Source organism: Rhinolophus sinicus, linkage group LG06 (genome assembly GCF_036562045.2).
Source record: "Rhinolophus sinicus isolate RSC01 linkage group LG06, ASM3656204v1, whole genome shotgun sequence".
NCBI lineage: Eukaryota > Metazoa > Chordata > Mammalia > Chiroptera > Rhinolophidae > Rhinolophus > Rhinolophus sinicus.
This window is the reverse complement of record NC_133756.1, coordinates 121192951-121212617: the sequence shown is the minus strand read 5'-3', so window position 1 is coordinate 121212617 and position 19667 is coordinate 121192951. Positions and strand designations below refer to the sequence as shown.

General features: G+C 42.0%; 1 protein-coding gene across 8 annotated transcripts in view; it reads right to left on the bottom strand.

Annotated features, from left to right (window-relative positions):
• STIM1 (stromal interaction molecule 1) overlaps positions 1-19667 on the bottom strand; it is a 183083-nt gene that overhangs the window by 71609 nt on the left and 91807 nt on the right. For all 8 annotated transcript variants that reach the window (XM_019732633.2, XM_019732632.2, XM_019732634.2 and 5 more), the window contains one exon: positions 17573-17703. In XM_019732633.2, the coding sequence (XP_019588192.1) occupies positions 17573-17703 (131 nt within the window). The remainder of the gene's footprint in view (positions 1-17572; positions 17704-19667) is intronic.

Sequence of the window (19667 nt, the reverse complement as noted above, 5' to 3'; positions counted from 1 at the left end):
CATCTAAGGTTGCAGATTGCTAGGTATCTGGTCAGAATGGCAAAGACTGGGAAACTCTGGTATCTCCAGTCTTGCAAACCATCAGGACCAAAGTATCCAAGCTAGCCAAGGACTACCAGCTGGGGAATCGTTGACTTATAAAAAAAGGATAGAAATAGATCACTAATTTTAAAATATTTACAGAAAGAGAAGGGAGTATCTTCTTAATTGAGGTCATACTGCCATATTCACATAGGATAAATACATAGCACTAGACAGAATGAATTCTGGGTAAGTTGATGAGGTGGAATGGACTTCTGGATTGAGAAGATCCATGGACCCACTCTCCAGTGAAACTGGGGGAAATTATTTTTTAAAGCAACCATTTAAAGTCTATAGAAATGGTCCTAATGGCACACAGCAAATGAAAAAACATCTGCTGAAGAAGGTCTACTAAAACTCAGTAAGAACAGTGAGAGTCTGCAGTATTTGAACTAACACCTGCTCTCTCTCTCTCCCTCCCTCTTCCAAATCAGTAAGCGAGAAACTCCATACCAGACTGGTGCAGCCAAGAACGCATGGTTCCCTCACCCCTAAGCTCCCAGTTGGAGGGCTGTATGCCTGAAAGGGGCAGGACATCATCATTTCTCATCCAGCCTCCAGTTACCTGTTGCTAAAGCTACATTCTAGATGAGTGCAACCAAGAAGTAGGCCTCCCTTCTTCCACTTATTCCCCACTCATGGAACAGGGGCTTCATCTTGAACGCAGCTCCATTGAGAATACTGGGGCCTTGATGCCATTGCCCTGGCTTGTAAAACATCAGTTAATACTCTGGGAGAAGCAAGCCAAGAAGACCTGAGGCTACCACCACCTCTTTACCGAGTGCTCAGCTCCTAAAGTGGAAGTGACACTCACAGAGAAACACATCACTGTTCCCAACGCCAGCACCAGAACTATGACTCAGAGATTTTGCCTGGGGGAGAAGCAGATCATAAAACAGAGAGCTCTGAATCTCTTCCCAGAGGAAATTACTTTATTTGCAACAGAGTGTGAAGAAGTTTGAGACTAAGGGTGCTCTCAGAAACAGTGAAAGTTGTGCTGGAAAGATGTGGAAGGAGACAGGTGGATTCACTGGAGGTATAGGCTAAACTGCAGGCTGGAGAACTTTCTGGTGAGAACATGGGAAAGAAACAGCTGGGAGGAGCCCTTCTGGGGTAAGAGCAAATCTCAAATACTGTTCTCAAGAACTGTCCTTTCCATAGAACCCTAATATAATTGGACCAGTCTGTGGAGCAAATTTATGCCCCAGGGCATTGTTGAAAACAATAGAGTAATCAGACGGTAATTAATAAAGTTTAACAGCTGGGTGTGGTTCTGGAAAGAGACAGTCAAAGAAAGCCCTGCCAAAACCATTGTCATCCAAACGTGACTGTGGGTATAACCAAGGCTGCACCCTCTGAGAAGCAACATCAGAGGCTTCGCACTGTGTGGAGGTGGTGGGAAAAGACCACTAAAATAACCCAGTCTTCGCCAAACAAATAAGCAAATCATAACAAGCCCCAGAGAAGTTGGACCAGTACCCAGACTTGCTACATATATTATCAAATATACCCCGTTTCCAATTAAAAAAATGGGAGACGTGCAAATTAACAGGAAAGTATGACCCCCACACCAGAAAAAAAGCAGGCAACAGAAACTGTGAGAGCAACCAAATTTCAGATTTAACAGAAAAACACTTCAAAGCAGCCATTAAAAATATGTTCAAAGAAAGACTAAAGAAAACCATAATTTAAAAAAATAAGTAATGTGTGATGATAATGTCACATCAAATAAAGAATATCAATAGATATAAATTATTAAAAAAGGAATCAAATGGACGTTGTGGAGTTAAAAAGTATAATAACTAAAATGAAATTTTCAGAAGAGAGGCACAACAGTAGATCTGAACCAGCTAAAGAAAGACTTAACAAATTTTATGAGATTACACAATCCAAACAGCAGCGAGAAAGAAGAATGAAGAAAAATGAACAGTCTCAGATAAATGTGGAACACCATTAAGCTCATCTATATATGTATAATGGGAGTAAACAAAAGGAGAGGCTAATGAGAAAGGAGCAGAAAAAAATATTTAAAGAAGTAATGGCAGGAAAATCCCCAAATTTATTGAAAAACATTAATCTACCCATCCATTACGCTCAACAAACTCCAAGTAGAATAAATAAAGAGATCTGCAAACAGACACATCATGGTAAAATACTGAAAGCCAAAGGCAAGGAGAAAATCTTGTAATCAACAAGATACAAATGATTTGTCTCATACAAGAGAAGCACAATAAAATTAACAGCTAACTTTTCATTAAAAACAAAAAACGCCAGAAGGCAGTGGCATGACACGTTCAAAAAACTGAGAGAAAAAAATGGTCAACCAAGAACCTGATATCAGCAAAACTATCTTTTTAAAGTAAAGGCAAAAACAGACATTTCCAAATAAACAAACACTGAGAAAATTAATTGCTAGCTGACACACTTAAAAAAATAAATACTAAAGGAAGTTCTTAAGGCTCGTAAGTGACCCCAAATAGTAATTTGAATCCACATGAAAAAATAAATCTGCTTCTTTTCAAATAGATTTATTCATTCACTCAACAATATTTATTGAGTACCAACACTGAGGCAGGTACTGTTCTAGGTACCAGGGATTTAGCATTGAATAAAATGGATCCCTTGCCCTTAGGGACCTTATAGTCTAGACAATAAACAATAAAATAAATGATTAAATGATAGACTCCAGAAGGTGACAAGTCCTTAAAAATAAAAAATAAACCAAAAACAGTGATGTGTAATGAGATCAAGATTCCAGGAATAAGATAAAGTTGCAGATTTCACTATTAAATATGTAGTCTGGGAAAGGTTTCATTGATAAGGTGAAGGATGAGAAAAGCAAAGTATTTGGGAATATGAGGGAGTTATCAAAGTGGATATCTGGGAGGAAAATATTCCAGGCACAAGTAAGAGCTAGAACCAAGGCCCTAAGACACGAACAACAAGGGTGTTTGAGGAACAGCAAAGAGGGTGGCTGGGGTGAGTGACCAAGGGAGAGAGATAAAGGAGAGAACATAATGATAAGTGGGGGCAAGATCGCATAGGGCCATGCTGACTCTTGTGGTAACTTTGGCTTTCATGCTAAATGAAAATGGAGCGACTACAGGGTTCTGAGCAGAGGAGTAAAATAGTCTGATTTAGTTTTTTAAAGAAAATTCTCTGGCTGCTATATTAATAGACTGTACACATAGCAACTTGTTAGGAGACTATTGAGCCTCAGTGCCTGCAGTGGAATGGTGATGAGAAATTATTATATTGTGGACCTATTTTGAGGATAGAACCCACCAGATTTACGAATGGATGTGAGTTGTGAGAGGAATTATGGACGATTCAAAGAGATTTTTGGTCCATGTAACTGAAACAATGGAGTTGCCTTCAGCTGAGACAGGGAAGGCTGTGGGTAGAGCAGGTTTTGGATGAGGTAATATTTAAAATCCATTTGGGAGAATGTTAAGCTTCATATGCCTTTAAAATTCTTTATAAAAAATCACAAGGGTAAATCATCATAATCTTGGATTTGACAACAGATTCTAGATATGACATCAAAAGCATGAGCAGCAACAATAACAAAAAATAGATAAACTGAACTTCATCAAAATTGAAAACTTTTGTGCTTCAAAGGGTACTATCAAGAAAGTGAAAAGTCAACCTACCAAATGGGAGAAAATATTTGCAATTGATATATCTGATAAGGGCCTTGTATCTAGAATATATAAAGATCTTTGACAATTCAATAATAAAAAGCCAAGTAGCCAATTAAAAATGGGAAAAGGCATGAATAAAACATTTCTCCAAAGAAGCAATAAAAATGTCAATAAGCCCATGAAGAAACATCTGACATCATTAGTCACCAGCGAAATGCAAATCAAAACCATGAGATATTACTTCACACCACTAGGATGGCTATAATAAAAAAATCAGATAATTACAAGTGTTGGTGAGGATGTGGAGAAATCAGGACTCTCATACACTATTGGCCTGAATGTCAAAATGGTTCAGCTACTCTGGAAAACAGTCTGGCAGTTTCTCAAACAGGTAAATATAGAGTTACCATCTAACACAGCAATTCCACCCCTAGGTATATAACCAAGAGAATTAAAAACATATGTCCACAGAAAAACTTGTACATGTCTATAACAGCATTTTCATAACAGTCAAAAGATGGAAACAACCCAAATGTTCATCAGCTGATGAGTAAATAAACAAAACGCTGTGTGGGTCCATACAATAGGGTATTATTCGTCCATAAGAAGGAATGAAGCATTGATGCATGCTACAACATGGATGAATCTTCAAAACATTATGTTAAGTGAAGTCAGTCAGTCACAAAGAACCATATATTACGTGATTCCACTTATATGAAATGTCCAAAATAGGCAAGTACATAGAGACAGAAAGTAGATTAGTAGTTGCTTAAGGCTGGGGGGAATAGGAGGATAGGGGTACGATATGTGTATAGGATTTCTCTTCGAGGTGGCAAAATGTTCTAAAACTGACAGTGGTGATGGTTGCACATATCTATGAATATTCTGATAACTACTGAAATGTATACTTTAAATGGGTAAATTGTATGGTATGTGAATTATCTCTCAATTAAACGGTTTTCAAAAATTGATGGGTTAGACCAGGGACCAAGCAAATTTTTTGTGTAAAGGGTCAGACAGTAAATATTTTAGGTTTGTTGGGCCATCCAATTTCTGTTACAACTACTCAACTCTGCTGTTCTTGTGTGAAAGCAGTGATAGATACTATGTAAATGGGTTCGAGTGGCTCTGTACCAATACTTTATTTATAGACACTGAAATTTGAATTTCATATAAATTTCACATCACAAAGCTCTTCTTTGGATTTCACCACCACCACCACCACCACCACCTATTTAAAAATATAAAAGCCATTCTTAGTTTGCAGACTACGAAAAACAGGAAGGGGATCATAGTTTGCTGACCCCTGTATTAAGTGCACCTCACCTTCTCTCCATTATGGCTTCAAGTACTACCATGTTTCCCCGAAAATAAGACATAGCCGGACAATTATCTCTAATGAGTCTTTTGGAGCAAAAATTAATATAAGACCCGGTCTTAATTTACTATAATATAAGACTGGGTATGATATGATATGATATGAAATGATATGATATGATATATGATATGATATGATATGATATATGATATGATGTACAAGACCCGGTCTTATATGATATATAAGACCGGGTCTTATATTAATTTTTGCTCCAAAAGACGTATTAGAGCTGATTGTCCAGCTAGATCTTATTTTCTGGGAACCACGGTAAGGAAATTTCTCTCCCTTACAATTCCCATAAACACGAGTCAGCTTTGAGTCCCCTCGTAGGTGTTCCCCTTACTACCACCCTATGCATGGCTCTCTAAGACTCTGGGAAACACAAACCCAGTCAAGCACTCAGCAGCAGAAAAACCTCCTGGATTTCATTTCCAAAACGGAACACCAATTTCAGTCAACTTGGTAAAAAAGTTGAGGGCTCACCATGTGTTCCTTAAGAATGCCACTCACCTTTGGGCAGTGAGGGGGAAGGCTGGGAAACAGAGAACTAGGAGAATAAGACAAAGTCATGCCTCTCTTTAAGAACCTTCTGGCTCCTAATCAACCCCAAGAGGAAGAATGCAGGCTCATGGGTCAATAAGCAATAGCAAAAAAATAAAAATAAAATGTCTATGATACTATTAGAGCATCACAGTATCACAAAAGAAGGCCTAAGGGAGTAGTGAAGACACCAAAAGTTCTAAAAGCCTTTTTTTTTTTTTTTAAGTTTATTGGGGTGACAATTGCTAGTAAAGTTACATAGATTTCAGGTGTACAATTCTGTATTACATCATTTATAAATCCCATTGTGTGTTCACCACCCAGAGTCCGTTCTCTTTCCATCACCATATATTTGATCCCCTTTACCTTCATCTACCACCTCCCTCCCCCCTTACCCTCTGGTAACCCCTAAACTATTGTCTGTGTCTATGAGTCTTTGTTTCTTCATTTGTTTGTCTTGTTCTTTTGTTGTTTTCAGTTTTATATACCACATATCAGTGAAACCATATGGTTCTCGACTTTTTCTGTCTGACTTACTTTGCTCAGCACAATAATCTCAAGATCCATCCATGTTGTCACAAATGGCACTATTTCATCTTCTCTTATGGCAGAATAGTATTCCATTATGTATATACACCACATCTTTATCCAATCATCTATCAAAGGACACTTTGGTTGTTTCCATGTCTTAGCCACAGTAAATAAAGCTGCAGTGAACATTGGAGTACATATATCTTTACAAATAAATGTTTTCAGATTTTTTGTGTAGATACCCAGGAGAGGGATTGTTGGGTCATATTCTAAAAGCCTTTATTAAGAAGTATTTTATTCTTTCATTTGCCCAACCAGCATTTACTGAGCAGTTAGTATGTGACATGCTCTGCACTGGGATCCAAGGACACAGAGATTAACAGACATAGTGAAAGCACCTAGGTAAGACAGATATATAGAGGAGGGTCACTCCTTGAAAGCAAGAACCATTATTCTATGTGGAGGAAAGTGCTCAATCTCAAAAGCAGAGCCCAGAAACTCTCTCTCCAACCCTCCCAACCCCACACTGCCTGAGCCCTCACAGTGTTTCACTCTCAACTAATCAGGGAGCTAGCTCACCACCCAGAAATATCAGAAAGCTTGGGAAGTGACATATAGGAAAAAGAATCTTACAGATACACATTTGAATCCCATCTCTGCCACTTCCTCACTATGTCATCTTGAGCCTGTAAAATGCAGACTACCTCACGGTTACAATGTGGAGAAAATGATATCATTTAAGGCACAGTGCCTGTACGTAGAAGGTGCTATGTAAAAGTTTGCCCGTCCCAAACCTGGGCCCCTAGGCACAAACACCAGTTAGGTCCGAAGGCAAGCGGGGCCCTGGGAGCCAGCCGCTAAGTTCTCTTTAGACAGGAAAAGTCAGAAGCTTACTACCTGAAGCAGGGCTTTTCTCTCTCTGCTGGCTTGACCATTTCTGGCTGCTAGATGACCACTGCATTCGGCCTACCACTTTGTAGAGCCCAGATCCTGCCTAGACTAACAGCCCCTTGGGGTTTCTGATTCCACTTCTGGCTCTGCTCTTACCTCTAGGTCCTGCGTACTGTACTGTAGCCGAAACTTCTGCTCTTAACCTTCTCCTTAATCCTCAACCTGGCTTATGGGCTTCTCTCAGCTCCTACTTCCTTGGCTCAGTGTTCCTCCCCTGCCTCCACTAACTGTCATACACACAGAGACGTCTAAATATAGCAAGACACAGACAAATACAGAAAGGCACAAGATGATGTGCTCGTATACACACAAATAAACAAACAGGAAGGCACATAGAGACGTACGGACCTACACGGGCACACAGAGAAAAATGTTACGAGCGTAATTAATCCCTGTCACCAGCAGGTTTACCATCCAGAATAGACAAAGCAGACTCACCCACAAAATGGGGAGGAAGGAAAACAACAGTCTGCTTAGTGAGAAAGAATTTCCCTGTCTGTCAAAGCAAACGACAGGCTGGGTTTTCCTAGAAACACGAGAGGTACCATCTGGGGGAGCTGCTGCTTCATCCTGTATCTGGCTAAGGCTCTGGACAGATTGCAAACCATGCCTACTCCCTCTGACATGTAAGTCAGCTTGTCTAGCAACTGGTACCCATCCCTGATGCTGGTTGACAATGTGTCTCCTGCTACACCAGCATATGTTAGATTACCTCAACCTTATCCCTCTTGAAACTGCACAGTCCCTACACACACCACCATTATAGTTTAAAATGTGCTGCTGGCATTGCCAGTTTATGTATCTGCCTCTCTCACTAGCATGAGGGCTTGTCAATGGCAGAGTATCTCATTTTCATTTCTACTTTACAGATGAGGAAAAGTGAGGCTCCACATTACTTGGCCTTACAGCTAGTACATTGCAAAGCTTGGATGTGAACTCAGGTTCGACTCCAAAGCTCATGCTTTAGACTTTTAAAAAATCAATGTCCAAGAAACTCACAAAAGTTAGGGCTGAATGCTGAATGCATGAGCAATGCCACAGAACTTGAATTCAATGGGGGTTGCAGTCTCTAAACTGACTATGAGCCACTCCTGGTAGGTGAATGCTACAGCCATCCTATAATTAACATAAGGAAAAATCGGCGGGTCATTTCCTTAGCCTAAGGAGCAGATTTCACCTGAAGAATGCTGTCATTCATGGTATCAGTCCTTTCTGTTCTGTCCAAAGGGCCAGAGCAGAATTCAATCTGTGCTTTGCCTAGATTTAGGGTAGTTTCTCAGAATGTTCTACGAGGCAGGAAATAAAATGGTGATTGCACCAGGAGACAGGCAGGGAGCTAGAAGGCAAAAAACCAGAGAGCTACCTCCAAACTATTAACAGTCCTCTAGGTCAAAAAATAATTACTGCAGCAACAGAAATGTATACATCAAAACCTATACTGAGGTTATTTGAATAACTGTTTGGATTGGGCCCAGGGGTCAAGGGGAGAGCTCTGCTTCCCAGGGGCCGGCACGGGAGCACCAGTGGGAATCAGAGGAGGCTCTGAGCACCAGATGAATCCAAGAAAAATAAAACAGGACGACTTAGTCAGCTCCCCTCATGGAACCCCTATGGTAAGGGATCTGAATTTGATGTAGGTGAGAGGGAATCACCAACCAGCATTCTCCCATAGCTTTCTTGCCATCTTAGCTTCCCCAGAAGTGACAGTTACAAAAAAGAAAAACGAAGGGAGTGAAGGAGGAGAGAAATTCTCCCAAACAGAATATCTCAGGTCTCTTCAGTCTGGTATCCTCAAAAGCCACTTACACCTTCCTAGAAAAACAGGCAACCTAGCTGTCAGCCAAAGAGGGATCTCCACTTCCAGAAACCATGGTACTTCAGACTTGGAAGCACCTCTACTTATCGGCCAAACTTCAGAGTGGGAGAAATGGGGACAGAAACCAGCATGGTCTGCGAAGTGTTTTCTATGGGGCCCTAGGGATTCTTATGGACCAAGCTACAGAAAGGCAGGTGGGAGGTGACCAATGCAGTGACACTTCTATTTTTTAACATCTTTACTGAGATATAATTCGCATGCCAATTCAGTGTACAACTCAAGGGTTTTTATTTAGCAGATTCACAGAAGTGTGCAACTACCACCAGCAGTTAACGTCTTCATCAGCCTGATGCAGGTCTGAGTTGCAATAACCCAAGAAACAAATAACTAGGCGCTAATTCAGTCTCAGTTTCCTTATCGGTTATATGGAAAAATCCTTTCAGCACTCTCAGTATCTTTTTTTTTTCCTTTTCTTCGTTTATGCTCCTCTAGTATGTGTTTTTTCTAAGTCTTTCCTTAATTAACTACAGTGATTTTCACCTCCATTCAGGTTTCTGTATGTGTTTCATAGCACAGGGTAGAGGAACAGGGAAGGGGAGCACATCATACACTAACATGTCTGGAGCCCAGAGCCTAGCAACTCCTAGTAAAAGCACACCACCAACTCAGCTGCTAATCTTGCCAGGAACTCCCAAGTCCAAAGCACCCTGTCCCCCACATACCCTGACCAGCCAACTTTATACTCTTGTTCTGCCCTAAGGAAACAATTTAAGGGACACACAGACAGATAAGACAGACTCTTTGCTTTAAAATTCAAAAAAAAAAGCTTAAGTCATCACCTTTAAGTTAAGGCCCTGCACCAAGCATACTGGGAGCAACACTGATGAATAAGACATGATTCCTTCCCCCCGGAGGCGCTCGCAATCTCGTAGGATGGACCCAACCAATTACAATGCCGAGCACCGTGCCACATGAGAGAGTCACGCCAAGTATTCTCGAACATAAGTAAAGAAGGATCATTTCCTACTGAAGGTGAACAAACAAGGTTTCTTGAAGGAAACATTTAATCTAGGCCAAAACTACTCAATCAGGAGCAATTTTGTCCCCCAGGACCATTGACAACTGGCAACAGACACATTTTTGGTTGTTACAACTTGGGGGCGGGGTGGGGTAGAGGTTTGCTACTGGTATCCAGTGTGTAAAGGCTAGAGATGCTGCTAAACATCCTACAATGCACAGGACAGCTCCCCAAAACAACAAATTATCTGGCCCAAAATGTCAATAATGCTGAGGTTGACAAACCACGGTCTAGGCCTTGGTGGACAAGTGGAACGTTTACAGGCAAAAATGGGAGGCAGAGAGATGCCAGGATGAGGAGTTATCTGAACCAAAGGCACAGCAATGGGACATGAAGAGCGAATGTAACAGAATGAGGGAATGCAGTGTAACGTGACCGAGTCAGGTGAGCTAAAGTCTGATTGTGGGAGCACTGAAGGGCAGGTTGGAGTTTAGATTAATTCAGTAAGCAAAGGTAAGCCACTCGCTTATAATTTCATCATTTCTGAAATAGTTATTAACACCTAGCTCACAGAGTGGTTGAGGATTGAATGAAACTGTGTATGTCATCAGCTGGCATGGGGCTTGGCACCTGGGAGGGAGGCTACTGTCTCACCAACCCCCTTTACAAGGTAGGAGTGATGATCAGAGTTGTGCTTTTTAGTAATTCCAGTATTAGTGCAAAAAGACAAACTTATAAGCAAGGTAAATTTTATGGGACAGACTGTGTGCTACGAGAATTAGTACTGAGGGGCAGCCGGATGGCTTAATTGGTTAGAGCGCGAGCTCTGAACAACAGGGTTGCCGGTTCAATTCCCACATGGGCCAGGGAGCTACACCCTCCACAACTAGACTGAAGACAACGAGCTGCCACTGAGCTTCAAGAGGGGCGACTGAATGGCTCGGTTGGTTAGCGGGCAAGCTCTCAACAATAAGGTTGCCGGTTCAATTCCCGCATGGGATGCTGCACCTGCTGCAACTAAAGATTGAAAATGGCAACTGGACTTGGAGCTGAACTACGCCCTCCACAACTAGATTGAAGGACAACAACTTGGAGCTGATGTGCCCTGGAGAAACACACTGTTCCCCAATAAAACTAATTTTTTAAAAAAGAGAGAGTTAGTACTGAGATGAGAAAGGTCAGTGGGTGGGAAAGTCAGGGACGGTTCATGAAAAGTAAGACAGGGGCATTCCAGAGGACACCTAAGACTGATACAGACAGGGCCAGGGGTTGGAGGGAGGGGTATGAGAAGTTAATTCCAGGTAAGGAGAACTACCTGAACAAAGAAAGCGGATTGGAATAAATATGGAAAGTCTATGAGACAAAGGACAAGAATGGTAGGAGGTGTGTCTAGAGAGTCTTACAAAGAAGGCTAAGACCAGATTTGAAGGGATGGAGTATTTGGCACAGGAAGTCAGATGGAACAAGAAAAGGAAATCATGCGCAAGACACAAAGCCAACATGTAGTTTAGGAAGATCAGCGGCAGCGTGTATGACATGGGCTGGTAGAGGAGAAATCGGAGGCAAGGGAACACTCAGAGGTGTCCACAGCTACCTGGATAAAAGGAAAGGAGGCCCAACCGCTGAGGGGAGAATAACAATCATTAGTAATCATGATAATAACTTTTGAGCATAACTCAGCTACTTACGTTCATCCAAATTAGCTCGTTCTGGCCACAGCACCGGGCTTCTCTCTCACTCCCCATATAATACTTCCCATCAAGTCCAAACCCTACTGGCCCTCTGGATATCATCACAAGTGCAACTACTGGCTGCTCCCCTCAGGGTTTAGTTCCTCCAGCCGGGATTCCACCTGGTGCCAGATTCCATCCTTTCCCAACTCTCACAACTTCCTAGGACCTAGCATGCCTCTCAGGAGGGACAATAAAAAAAGGTAAAAAACAAGTTAACTTCTACCCTGCTAAAGTCAAGTAGATCTCATAACAGTGCCATAATATGGCTTTGTTATTCAAAATAGACAGGAGGCTGGGTGAGCTACCAGAGAAGTTGCAGCCCCTAGAAAAATGTGGCCCTGCTCTATTGTGCCCCCCTTTCCTTAATATCAGCCACTCAGCAAAGATAGAACCAGCCCCTGCAGCGTCCCACCCCCTACTGTGGGGATGGCTCCCACAGCGGAATGTTGGGAAGCCCTGGGATGATGAGAGAGCGCATTTGGAATTCTTGCCAGCCCTCACTATCTATACCAACATGTTACGGGAGGAAAACACATGGATTTAGCACATGTATGTGGTAGGTACTGTGCTTGGGGCTTTGCATACATTAAATTCTTGCAACAACCCTGCAAAGAGTTACCCTCCTCAAAAAGCTGAATACAATGAGGCTCACAGAGGTGAAGTTATTTGTGTACTTGTCACATAGTCAGTGAGTGGATACAGGTCTGTCTGCATCAAAATGTATGCGTTCTGAGGATAACAATAACAATCATAACAAAAACTAACTTTTATAGAGCCTTTTCTATGTGCCAGGCCCTGTACTAAGCGCTTTATATGCATTATTTCATTTAACCTTCACAATAACTTCATGAGGTGCCTACTATTGTTACTCCACTTCTAATGAAGAAACTGAGGCTTAAAAAGAATAAGTAACTTCTCCAAGTTTCCACAGCTGGTAAAAGCAGAGCCAGGTTTAAAGCCAGGTCTCTGGGACTCTAGAGCACAAACTCTTAACCCTGTGCTATATTTCTATACCAGAAACCACAGACACTAACAGAAGCATAAGTAGCTTTTGCAGCTTCCCAGGCTCCTAGTGCCACCTAGCCACCCCCACCCCCACAGGCTTGCTCAAGCCTGACACCACGCTGCTACAGTGGGACGGTCAATCATTCCACACACTGATTAAGCACCTACCAGACTCTGCTGGGCACCAGAGAAAGCAAGGCAAACAAACCCCATAAGGTCAGTCCCTGCCCGAAAGAGGCTCACAATTTGGTGAGAGAAACACATCAGTCGAACAAACTGTTAAATATAACTTTCAGATGCAGGTAGTTTTTCTGGATATATAGAGGAAACATAAAGGGGAAAGTAACTAGCATTCACTGAGCTTGAGTTGTGTGTCAGGTAACGTGCTGGGAATTTTTTTTTTAATATGATGAAATTAACTTTGGGGGTGGAGGGGATAGAGTTCTATTTTAATTTTAATACATAGTTAGATTCTTGTAACTGCCTCTCCAATCCAGACACAGGACAATTCTATTACCCCCCAAAATTCCCTCATGCTGTCCTGTAGTCAAACCTTCTAATCCTTGGTAAACACTAATCCTTGGTGACCACTGATCTAGCCTCCATCCCTCTAGCTTTGTCTTTCTCAGAATGTCATGTAGATGAAATCATATAGTATGTAACTTTTTGAGACTGGTTTCTTTCACTCAGCATAATGCCTCTGAGACTCATCTATGCTGTGTGCATCAACAGTTCATTCCTTTGTAATGTTGAGTAGTGTTCCATAGTTTTTATCCAGTCAAACATTAAAGGACATTTGATTTGTGTCCAGTTTGGGGTGATTATGATCAAAGCTACTATAAACATTAGTGCACAGGTTTTAGCATGAATCTAAATTTTCATTTATCTATCGGGGTAAATACCTAAAAGTAGAATTGCTGGCCCATGTAGTAAGTTATGTTAAACTTTATAAGAAACTTTATAAGAAACTTTATAAGCAAGAGTTCCAATGGCTCTTCCTCCTTGCCTAGCACTTGCTATTTTCCATGTTTAAATTTTAGCCATTCTATTAAGTGTGTAGCGGTGTCTCATTGTGGTTTTAATTTGTACTTCCCTAGTGACTAATGACTTTACGCATCTTTGCATATGCTTATTTGTCATCCAAATATCTTCTTTGATGAAGTGTCTGTTCAATTTTGTTTTTCATTATTTATTGAGTTGCTTGTTTTCTATTGTTGAATTTTAAGAGTTTTTTTATTTGTACTGGGAACTTTTAACAGCACTTATTTCACTTAGTTCGGAAAACAACCCTGCAAAGGTAGAAATCATTAACCACCATTTTACCCTGAGAAAATCAAAGGGGAAGTCACTAAACTTCTATAATCTGATCATAGTTCGGCCCAATTTCAAAGTTTACTTATTATTCAGTCACCTGTGACATACAGACCACTAGAATGCAAGCTCTATCAAAGTAGGGATCTTATCAGTTTTGCTCACTATGAAATCTACAGCCCCACAATAGTGCCTGGTACATAACAGGTATTGAGTAAGAATTTGCTTAATGATGAATAAATATCCTTAATTTTTCATGTAGACTCCAGAAAAGAAAATAACACCGCTTTCAAAGAATCTGGTCCAGTCAAGGGGACAGTGGTTTTAGGCCCTTGTCTGTCCACCTCAGACCTGTCAGGACAACAGTCTGCAGGATGGACACATGGCAGTACCCCACCAGGGCTCTGAATAAAACATAGGTAATGAATTCCCACACTGCCAGGCTGGTAGAACTCCCTGCCATCTTGGCAAGAAAGGCACTCACCAATAGTGCCATGTTGCTCATCTGAAAGGCCCACAATCTACAGCCTCTAGGACAAAAGCAAGCAAAGACGGCACTTGATCAAACTAGCTGCCCCCTACACAGAAACGAGATTATATTTTCTATAAAATGCCTGCTGAGTCTCAGTTTACCATAAGTCTAATTTCACAGCTCACAGCAGAGTAGATGCAGCATTCAGAAATGAGAATGAATTAAAGAGACAGGAAAACTGTAAGAAGAAATCACAACCCTGCATATAGCAATCTAGACACTGGGGTAATAGTGCAAGAGGCCCTGAAGACATGCTTTGAATTATCCAAATAAAGTTAACACTCTGCTCACAATAATCTGTAAGAAAAAACACTTCAAAAAAGGCTAAAATTTTTAAAGATCTACTACTGAGGTTATAGTTCAATTATCTGAAAAACTTACTGATATGTATGAGGCTGAATAAATGAGGCCTTGATAGAGTATCTTCAGACTTCTACTATGGTCCTTGGGAAATCATCTTTTAAAGGGGTCAGAAAATCTCGGGTCCTTGATGGCCACCACAACCAGGGTTTCCTCTCTGGTGCCTCAGTGTCCATTATCCAATATCCTAAGCTCTGAGCTGTCCACCCAACTTTCTAGTTAGATCCTGAACTCCGAGGTTGCTCACATGTGGTTACACTGACTTAAGCACACGCATTTTGCTAACATGACTTTTACTTTCAAAGAAAGTAGCATGTGAGTGATGGTGCAAACCCAGGCTAACAGGCTACTCTAACCACCAGAGGCCTGAGATTGTAGGAAGAGCAGCTGAAGCCAAGGCAGGCAGAAGCTATGCTGAAAAAGAACAGCTCGCCAGGCACAGAGCAGGGTGACAGCTTTTGTGTTATTTTAGAACAGTTTGTGCTGATGAGCTTTTTGTTGTGGTAACATTTCTCTAAAAAGAACATTTTCTTCTTCCTCTCATTTACAAAGCAATTCAGCAGAAAGTGAAAAAAGAAGGAGGGACGATGACAAAGATATCCAGGAATTCGTGGATCTTGGATCCTATCACCTTCCTAACTGTGGTGCCATCCTCTCCCAGTCCTCCCATGGCCAGGCCCTTGGAGGGAGACCAGGACACCGTGAGGCCGTATTCACTCCCAGGAACACGGCTCTATTCTCAGCACAGACAAAACTGGGTCCTGTGAGGACCAGAGACACTTCTAGTTGTGACCAAAAGTGTAACTGTTTTCATCATGGTGGTTGTCTTTGCTCAAGAACCTACAGTTGTCACATTCAGGAAGTATACGTGTCTTAGCCTGGTTGCCCAGGCCCCACTTTCCTTTCCAGGTTTTTGTCCTGTGGATTGCTATCTACCACAGTCACTCCGTCTAACCAAACCCACCCACCATGCTTCTTACTACCTCCACATCTTTGCTCACGCGCGTTCCCTACTACTCAGGCTGCCCCCCTTCCACTCTACCAAATTCTACTTTTCCTCCAGGGAGTCTTTTTTTCCCTTCTTATAAATCCCTTAGACATTATCTAGTTCAGCCTAATACCAGCATCCCCTCTGCTGCCCAATCAGTGGAATGCTGTTTCTACTTGTCAATCTTCAGTGACACCGAGTTCACTACCTACCTACCACAGAAGTCTGTTCTATGATGAGACAGTGCTGTTAGGCAATCTTTTTATTCTAAAAGAATGTGCCTATATTTTACTTTCACCTCATTTGTCCTGGCTCTGCCCTTAGAATAAGAGAAACAATACAGCTGTACTTAACAACATGCGCTTTGAAATCAGATCTCTGCTCATATCCAGTGTGTCCTTGAACAAAATGCTTAACCTTTCCAAGGCTCCAGTCCTTGATAATAATACCAACTTTATAAGGTTGTTAATAAAGTTAAAAGAGTAACTATGCAAAGAACTTAACACCGTGCCTGGCATAGAGTAAGAGAGTAATAAACGATAAGCTAGTGCTGTGGTTTTCTTTGTTCTCATCATTGCTATTTAAGTCTGACTCCTCCACTTGTAATGTGTTTGAAGACAGAAATTATATTACCCAAATCTTTACTCTCGAGGCTAAAGTTTCTTCACTAGATTATAAATTATATGATGGCAGATGTATCTGTCCTATTTACTGCCACATCCCCAAGTCTAGAACAGTACCTGGCACATACATAATAGACACTTACAAATACTGAATTGTATTGAATGCTCTCTCCATTTCATAGTTTCTATACTCTTCATCATTCACGTCACCCTGCTCTATATAGTCTCTCGCTGTTTAAATGCTTCTGACAACGTGAGATGCAACAATGAACTGAGAACTTAAAGGCAGGCTAAGCGTCAGGGAGGAGAGACTTGGATGACCCGCCCTTCCTGATACGTACATATCACTATTACGGATCTGGCACAACTTGGCAGGTCCACCACACTGCTGGCTCGTGATGAGCTTGAAATCAACTGAAACCTTTCAATCTTTTCACACATGACTTTGTACTTACCCTGGGCTCTCTGGATTGGAGCTGTAGTAATGCCAAAAGGTGAAACAATAACAGAGTTTTTTCCATCTACATGTTCCTCTCGTTCTTACTCTGTGGACCAGTGAACTGGTTCCCAGCAACTGCAGCCTGGAATTTGGAATGATCTTTCTAGAAACATTTGTTTCTTCCCCCCAAATAGAGTATATACTCCCAGAGGGCAAGATCTAACTGTCTTGCCTTCTCTCCCTCATGCCAACAAAGGGCTGAGCTCAGAGTAAGTACAGACTGATACCCTCCATCTACAGCAGGATTACAGTAGGATCCGGGGAAACTGTGGAGACGGACCTTGGGGCTCCCTCTCCCTCTCAAACAGCACAGCTCAGTGAGTGCTGTGCTTCTAGCCGACAGGCAGACAGGAGCCAGTCCAGGCACAAGACAGACATACGGCCTGCACTCTGAGCAGCTGGCTCGTAGACACTGCTCTGCTGAGAATCACCTCCCCTGACAGGGACGAGTCCCGAGACAAGCCAGTATCAAGAACATCTCTCCACAGAGAACAGCCTGCCTAGACAGCTGTTGGGGCCGGTTCGCACAGGAGAAGCGAGAGCTGCGGTGGCGAGCGCTCACCTCATCACTTTCTTCCACGTCCACATCGCCATTGGCATCATCATCCATCAGCTTGTGGATGCTGCGGACCGCATCGAAGCTGAGCTTCTCATCCTCGCTGTGGCAAAGGGGCTTGTCAATCCGGCAAAACTCTGCAAAAGAAAAGCCAGAGACAACATTACCGGGGGCTGCCACCCAACCTCTATTACCCACCTGTCTCCGTATCCTTAGCTACCTGGTTCCTCATGGAGCCACCTGACCGGCTCTTTGCACAGTGAGACAAGTGTCTCATCCTGCCTTTAACTACCCCCCCCCCAAGGACATGCTAAGCTCCCTCATTTAGGGACAATGCAGGGAAGCCCAGCATAAGACTAAGAATACACTGGGACCTAGACAAAGAACGTGACTAGGTAACTCACAAGAAAAAAATACAAATGAGAGAAAATACAAACAGCCAGTGAACATAGGAAAAAGTTTAGCCTCACTAGTAACCAAAGAAATACATATTCAGATGAAATATGATTTTTAATCAGTCAACAAACAAGTGTAAATTAATACAAATCTTTCTAGAGACAGGATAACAGCCCATTCATTCCAGTGCCAGAATAATATGTAGTTTTCCTTTTTGTTCACCTGGTCACTGCTGGGACATATAATGCCAGCCACAGGTTAACTGAGGAAACCCTTCACATCGTTTTGCCTTCCCACAGACAGCGAGTGACATTTAGCAAATATCTATTAGGCATCGAAGGTCCTGAGTTCCTCTGGTACAACAGCTTGGGAAGCCTGGAGTGCGGCTTCCTCTGCCCACCATCACACACAGCCAGTCAGGCAGAAGTAAAACCAGCACAAGAGCCTCGGCCACCCTGGGTCTTCCATGACACCTCCCTTACAAACCTGAAAAACTGCTAGCCTGACCGATGCGCACGTCACAAAGAGTCTGGAATCTAGTCTCAACTCTACCACGTGACCCTAGGGAGGTCACTTCCCTTCTCCAGGCCTCAAGTTCATTACTTGAAAAAGATATTTTAACTAGTTTCTAGTATTTGTTCCAATTCCCAGATTCTAAAATTCCTCTTTCCTTTTGACCCTGATCTTCATAACTACTTTCTAGGCAAAATACTCTTCGGGTCACCCCCAAAGAAGATAAAAGAAAAACCCTGATTTACCAGATAATATAAGAAGCTGTCACCGGAGGGAAAGCAAAGACAGGGTAAAGAGACTGCTGCTCTGAAGCCTTCTAGAAGACACTGATCAAAGACCTGAAACACTCTAATCCATTTAATCATTCACTTGTCTGCTGGTCAGACACTGACAGGACGAGACAGGTCACCTCCCTAGCACTTGCTAGTTGCTCCAACCCTTTTCAAAATGAGACAGGGGTACACAAATAAAAATTTTAAGTGTCCCAGACGTAACTCAATAACAATATCTTGAATATTTAGTTCACAGATGTTAACTGATACGTCCCAAGTCAAAGGCAGTTGAAGAGCCACAGTGAGAGTCCAGGTCTGCCGTCTCCGAGGCCAGCACTTCATCTGACTGCCTTTATGCCCAGGTGACCAGAGAGTGTTAGGCAGGCTTCGTCTTCTGGAAGCCACAAATGGTAATATTGGTAAGAGGCACACTGAAAAAATGGCTTTAGGGGAAAAAAAAAAGTAAGACGAAGAGTATGCATACAAAAGAAGTATCTCCATGTAACCTTATGTTCCTCTATATTTGTCCTGCCAAGTTGGAGTGGGGAGTGGAGGGTGGGGTAGAGGGGTGCTGGGTACTGAAGGAAAGAGCAGAATGTAGCCAAAGATTAAGGCATTGTTTCACAACTTCCTCACTAGCAAGAGCACTTGGCATAACTGTTTCATTCATGGACTCCTATTCGTGACGTAGCTATCCAAAAAAAATTGCAATGAAGCAATAAGCAATAAGTACTTCATAGATGAAGCACACAGTACTGAGATTAGCACAACCAGCATAACACTTTTCCTTCCTTATTCCTGTTGTTGCATTGCTCAAAGGTACATACAATTTCCCATCAGAGTTTTTTTTGATCAGCATATGATATGCCCATTTAAACAACATTTATTGAATATTCTTCATGTGTCAGGCTCTGTAATCA